This window comes from Megascapheus bottae, chromosome 12 (assembly GCF_031878675.1).
Source record: "Megascapheus bottae isolate mThoBot1 chromosome 12, mThoBot2.hap1, whole genome shotgun sequence".
Classification (NCBI taxonomy): Eukaryota; Metazoa; Chordata; class Mammalia; order Rodentia; family Geomyidae; genus Megascapheus; species Megascapheus bottae.
Window position 1 is genome coordinate 54,853,483 of NC_143520.1, and position 6,876 is coordinate 54,860,358.

At 49.1% G+C, this 6,876-nt stretch overlaps 1 protein-coding gene across 1 annotated transcript; it reads left to right on the top strand.

Moving 5' to 3' along the window:
- Positions 1 to 5,284: 5,284 nt before the first annotated feature.
- Gpr148 (G protein-coupled receptor 148) lies at positions 5,285 to 6,346 on the top strand. Its single transcript, XM_090342492.1, has one exon. The coding sequence runs from the start codon at positions 5,288 to 5,290 to the stop codon at positions 6,344 to 6,346; it is 1,059 nt and encodes a 352-aa protein (XP_090198618.1). The 5' UTR covers positions 5,285 to 5,287.
- The last annotated feature ends 530 nt before the right edge of the window (positions 6,347 to 6,876 follow it).

Consider the following 6,876-nt stretch of genomic DNA (forward strand, 5'->3'; position numbering starts at 1 on the left):
TAACCAAGACACACCATTACTATTGTTCTGTATAGGATAGCAATTCTTTTATTTTTAATTTCCATGTGGATTTCGTGCTTTTTGAAAAGTTTGTATTTTCCATCCATACTTATTGGTTTCTGGGTCAATATAACTATACTGAATAATCAATACTAGCTAGTTAAATACATGGACTTTCATTGACTGATAGTGTCCACAAAGAAAACAAAATTCATGTTCTCAATTTCCTAACTCCAGAGTTAGAGCTTTGAGACCAAATCTGAACATGGAAAATTTAAATTGTATGTCATCAGTAACCAAGATGACAAACACTTTATGGATTTTGTTTCAGAAATTAGAAAAGCCATACAAAAAAGTATCAAGAATAACATTCATCCACATTTCTATGATTCAAAATTTATCATCAAAATTTGTCACATGTGCTTTTCCTGTACACACATTGCTAAAACAATCATTGAAGTTTATTAAACGTGAGTAGATTTCACTTCAAAAGAAATTTAGAAGAATTTTTTTTTTGCCAGTCCTGGGCTTGAGCTCAGGGCCTGAGCACTCTCCTTGGACTTTCTCAAGGCTAGCACTCTACCACTTGAGCCTCAGCACCACTTCCGGTTTTTTTCTACGTATGTGGTACTGAGGAATCGAACCCGGGTCTTTGTGCGTGCTAGACAAGCACTCATCCACTAGGCCAAACTCCCAGCCCCAGGCAAGTCTTTTTGATCTTCCATCTGGCATTTTACCTGTGTGTCCAGTATTGATGGTGTGTTGGTGGGCACAAGACAGACATAGCCCTGCCTTTGCTGTAGGCATGAATCACACAAGAGAGATGAAGACAAATTAGGGCAAATAGTATAAAAGAAATAAAGGGCATTTATGTGAACCTGCAGAAGGAATCTGGGGTCCATTCCAAGAGCTGAGGAGACGTTTTTCAGGAGAAAAAAATCAGTGTGATGGAGGTCTGTCCTAGCAGAAGTAAAATATGCAAAGGGCAGTAGTGTTCCCTGATAATATGGGGTAGGGATATACATCCCTAAGGAATGGAAAGGGGGTGAAGGCTGGAGCACAGAGGACTAAAAAGGGAGCGAGGGAAGAGGGAAGAGAGAATGTGGATGGGCTGCACCGAATCCTCCGCTGCAGAACAAAGATCTAGGCAGCTTTCCATTGCTGTGCCAAAATACCCTGATGTAACCAAGTTAACAAGGCAAAAGGTTAATTTTGGCTCATATTTTTGGAGGTCTTAGGCCCAGGGTTTCTTCGCCCCATGGAAGCACATGGATTGGGGCCATGGAGGAATGTCATGGAGGAATTAAGGGCTGATGAGCTCTGCTTACCTCATGGTAGGAAGCAGAGAGAGGAGAAGGCAGGATTCCACTGCTTTCTCCAAGGGCGCATCTTCAATGACCTCACTCCCTACATCCTACCGCTAGGTGGCCTTGGGCAGATTACCTGACCTCAGGTCACTTCCATTTGGCATTGTCAGCAGGGTTTCTAAGGATGAAATTATAGGCAGAACAGTGCCTGACACCCAGGTATTGACGGATTAGTTCCTCAAGCTTTGTCCCTGCCATAAATGTGCACACACAGATGTGTAAGGCTGTGGGTGGGACTTCCCCCCTGCCTTACTACAGTGGCCTGGTCACGTGATGTGCTTTGTTGCTGAGGGATATTGTATTGCTGCCAGGAAACCAAGAGCCACTTATTAGATCACCTTTGCCGACCTGGTAGTCCTGCCTGCTGGCTGCTGTGGGGTCCTTCTGGGGCTACTGCAGCCATCTGCCACCCTCAGACCGAGAACCATGCTCTGGTGCCACAGTGAGTAGCATCTGCCCTGCTGCCAGTCTGGGAAATACAGCAACAGGGTCTCTATATATTTGAGAGAAATAGCTTCTTACACACTTTGAACTCTAGTGATGTGGTTTAGGCAAGGCATTGAATTTCTCCAGGCTTCAGTTTCTCACCTGCCACCCACATGCTTAGGAGGAGTTTTGGTGAGACAAAGCGCTCAGGGCCTGCATGCATAGCGAGGCTGGGCACCATCAGCTCTGCTAGAGGAGGAGGAACTGGAGGACTTGGCCTTGTTCAATTTGAACAATAAGCCCTCCCTCTTTCCATCACCTCCAGGCTTCCAGAGGGCTGCAGCCTCAGGTTCTTCTGAAGGGACCAGCCTGTGCTGTGTGCCCACCTGTGTCAGGGTTCAGAAGCTCCCATGATCCAGGCAGGGCCATTTTCCCTCAGGTGGCTGTGGGGAGATGGGAAGAGCTGTGAAACACTCAGGATCACCATTCAGGGAGAGGCAGGGCTACCTTCCAGTTCAAGCCCCAAGAGACCAGGGCACAGTCAGGCTGTTCAAGCATGACTGGCTGTGGGTGACCCCATATCTATGCCCTTTAGGGGGATTGGAAGTCTAGGCAGAAGCAGTGGGCTCAGAGGGTCAGAGCTGATGTTTTCTCCCAGGCAGCAGTGGTAGTTTCATATCATAGAAGGATTCTCCACAGAAGGCAGGCTCTTTATTACACTTAGCAGCTCGTTCACCATGGGAGTTAAGCCCTTCCAGTGCCCATGGAGTTTGGTTCATTATCCTTGTCTCAGGCTATCAGAATGATTTAGCTCCTGGTCACATTTTTACTGCTGGGTGGTTTATCAAGGAGCTTCCTTCTCCCAGGGAATTTATATTTAAAGGCAGACAGAGGCTGCAACTCTGCTCCATCCAGGCTGTCTTGCCTGATGTGCATGCCAAAGAGACTTTGTTCAAGCTCCAGTACCTGGGGCTGGTTTTACATGCAAAAGAGTCCTTGAAAGTGTTAGGGAGCCCCCTTGGAGGGGGGGATGGAGGCTGTTGCACAGGGATAGGAGTTGATGTCTGGCACTGACATATAGAGAAGGAGATGTACTTTCTGAGACCTACCTTAGTGTCTTAACCATGAGCCACCATCACAGCACAGGTAATGCAGTGTGTGTTCTGATGGGCCCGGGCTCTGGCTGGGGTGGCATGGTTCCTGGGCTGGATGTCAGGGAAAGGAATGCTCCTAGACACATGGGCCTCATAGATGAAGACTCTCAGGTCTAATTCCCCGAGTTCACCACTGTGTGGAATCAGGGCATGATCAGCCTTTCTGAGTAGCACCTCGTTATTTCTACCTCTCAGAGGTCAGAGGGCAGTCTGCCTACCTGGAGCATAGGAAAGCGATCATAGCAAAGTAGTCACCAACACCTATCATTGATGGCCCACACCCCTCTGAGATAGTGAATTGACACGGTGGGCACTTGGTGGGGACACCAAGACCCAGAGGGCAAGACCATTGAGTTGATGACTCAAGCAGAAATAGATTTCTTCTGATATCCATGGAGGAGGGTGCCACAGCTCACCAAGAACAAAGAGGGGCTCATGGTTCAAGAACCTACCGTCTGGAAGCACCAGGCAGATACCACCTCTATTTATTCCAGGAAGATCTGTGTTTCTTGGCAGGGCCCCTCATCACCCCAGGTTTGGAATCCTTGCTTCCTTCTAACCCTAAGAACATTTGGCTTGTTCTCAGAAGGTTCCTGTATAGCTGCTGTCCCATGGAGTGGCCAAGAATGGTGCAGGATTCTGGGTTGAAGTTCTCAGGAGTGTAAATAGCTTAGAAAGCCAGTTCTGTAGTAATGACATGCATATCTATGGTCAGAGAGGACTCAAAGTGTCAGAGGGTTTGAGGATAGGGGAGCTGACGTCATCTATGGAGCACTGACATCAGACTGCACTGTTACTAGCTTCATTATGTGGGATCTAAAGTTGATCTCAAAGTAGAGAGTCAAATCGTGGTTATCAGAGCTCAAGAAGGGTTTGGAGAAGAGAGAGATGGAGAGGGGATGGTTAATAGATATAGGAGTGTAGTTAGGTAGGGGATATTCTAAATATTCTACAGCATTATTGGATTGTAACTGTGGTTGAACACATTAAACCTAACACTTTAATTTTAAAATTTGAACTTTCCTAACACAAAGAAATCACAAATGGTTGAAGTGATGGAGATACCATATCTTCAAACCTGATCACCATACCTTGCATACATGTACTGATCTTTCATATTATAAACCATAACTATGGATAATTACCATTTGTCAATTGAAAATATGCTAGTTAACTTATCTCTGGATGTTTTCAATGTTTCCATATGAGGCCTATAGCGACAGTGCTTATGTCTGACAGATGAAGGAAACAGCATAGTGAGGCAGCAATACTTCACAAGGCACCATGATCACGCAGTTAAGCCCGAGTCCCTTCACACTGGGCCAGGTAGCCCCAGGCCCCACCTAAGTGCACCTCCCTCTCTAAATGATCTATTGGTTACACTATCCAGCGGCCTGCCTCCACTTCTCTCTTCCCAACTCCATTCTCTCCCTAGCAGATCCCAGGAAGTCCTTGCCTGCCAGGCTTACTTTCCTAGTGGCAAAAAGAAACTCACACCATAGGAAACACCGGTGCTGGTAGCTTACACCTCTAATCCCAGCTACCTGGGAAGTTGATATGAGGACCACAGTGTCAAGCCAGCCTCGACAAAATGGTTTTTTTGACCCCTTTTCCACAGGAGAAAACAAACCAAACCCCAAGGCCTGGTGGTGTGTGACTACCAGTGCAGCCATGATGGGAAACATGAAGCAGGAGGGGTGTTACCTAGATGAGCCTGGGCAAAAAAACAAAGCTCTCTCTCAGAGCAGTCAGAACGGAAAGGCCTGGAGGCTAGGCCTGCATGGCAGAGCATCTGCCTAGGCATCAGCTGAGACACTGTGGCCACAGCGTGCTTCCAGATGGAGCCCTGTGTAGAAGGGGAGACACAGGTGTCTGTGCACAAAACACCAAGGGGTCTCTGACCCAGACCCCTGTGGCTGGCCTCCTTTTCAGAGTTCCTAGCAGGCCAGTTGCCAGCTGCACCTCCAGCTGCACCTCCAGCACAGCAATTCCAGTTCACTTCCCTGGGGCAGTCCAGATTCCAGTGCAGTGCAGCCAGCATCACTGTACATCGACTGCAGGACAGTCACACAGCCCGTGAGGGACCTCAGCAAGGCTCGATGACCCCCACACCCGGGTGAAGAAGGACTTACCTCCATACACACTTCTACCCTGCAGTTGTAGTGTGAATCCAGTGGGAGCTCAATTTTAAAGCATTGTTCTTATCTTTAAGGCCTGTCCTAAAGCAGCATCTATGCAGAGGAGCCACACAGACCCTCCCGAGGGACGACAGGTCAGCACTCGGTGGGCACAGAACCATCACCTTGAAACACAGCTAGCTGTGTGTGGCTGCCAGGAAGCATGAGGAGCGAGCTGGCACCCTGTCCACTGGCTACGACAGCCTGGCAATCTTCCATTCAGCAAGTCAGCAAGACACTCTGCATGTCCCAGACAGCCAGAAATACATCTCAGGGCCTGAGGGACCTTGAGGTGCCGAGCTCTGTACTGCGCTGGCTCTTGCTTCCCTCCAGCCTGTTGGCTGCAGCCACATTTGCCCTGAGCCCTCTGCTGCTGGTGGCCATTCTGAGGAATCAGAGGCTGCGGCATCAGCCTCACTACCTGCTCTTGGCCAACATCCTTCTGTCAGACCTCACCTACGTCTTGCTCCATGTGTTCATCTCCTCCAGCAACCTCGGGGGCTGGGAGCTGGGTCGCATCATCTGTGGCATTCTCCGGGACGGTGTCTTCACTTCCTGTTCCAGCACCATCCTGTCCTTCACAGCCATCGTTCTACACACCTATCTGGCTGTCACCCATCCTCTGCGCTACCTCTCCTTCATATCTGGCAGGGCTGCCCGGAAGACAGTGGCTATGATCTGGCTGGTGGCTTGTTTCTTTCCCACGTTTCTCCTTTGGCTCGGGAAGCAGCAGGATGCCACGTTGAAGGTGCAAGAGGCTGCCTGTATCCTGCCACTGGGCCTGGGCACAGAACAGAGCCACGGGGCCCTGGTGGCTGCCACACATACTTGCGTCTTGTGCGTTCTCTTTATTTGTGCAGCCCTGGTCACCTACTGCTTCTGGAGGATCTACGCCGAGGCCAGGCCCTCGGGCAGCTGCACGCACAGCTGTTCCAGAGCCAGGGGTACGCTGCTGATCCACATGGTGTTGATCTCATTGTACGTGGGCGCAGGGGTGTTGTTCTGTATGGACTTCATGCTGCACAAGTACCATCTGATCACCACCAGCACACACGTGTGGCTCTTGGCGACCAATAGCCACTTGCTCATGATGCTTCCCCGAGCCATGCTCCCGTACCTGTACATGCTCCGCTACCGGCAGCTGCTGGGAGTAGTCCGAGGCCAGTTCTCACCCCGGAGGCGCGGGGACATCTACACCGTCTCCCACAACCTGGAAGGCTGAATGAAGGGCTGTGTGGAAGGCAGTACAGACTCCAAGGATAATCTTGCCCGGCAGCCTTGGCCATCTCAACATAAAGCCTGATGAAAGGGGGTACAGGGGGCCCACCTGCCTTGACCCTCATTTTCAGCAGGAAGGAAGGCAGCTCCGTGAAGATTCCTGAGTAGGTTCTATTACTCAGGCAGATGTTGAGTGAGATTTCAAACTATTTTAGTGGTCACAAAAATCTCTTGTGATTGGTGATGGGTATCTTAGAGGATCTGAACTCCAACTCAGGCTTCACAGGACAACAACCTCCAAGCAAAGGAGTGCATATAGTGACTTAAAACGCACAATCTGCACAGAGAAATCAGTCATGATGCAGAAAAGAGCAAAAGTAAAGAGCAAGACTGCATTGCAAGACTGCAGGGAATTCTTTGCATGTCAGATGTTAAGTTCATGTAGTAGAGCTAGCATACTGTAAGCCATGAAAAAGTAATACTAAAATATATACAGAATGCAACACGCTTTAAAAGTAACTGGGTGCCCGTGGC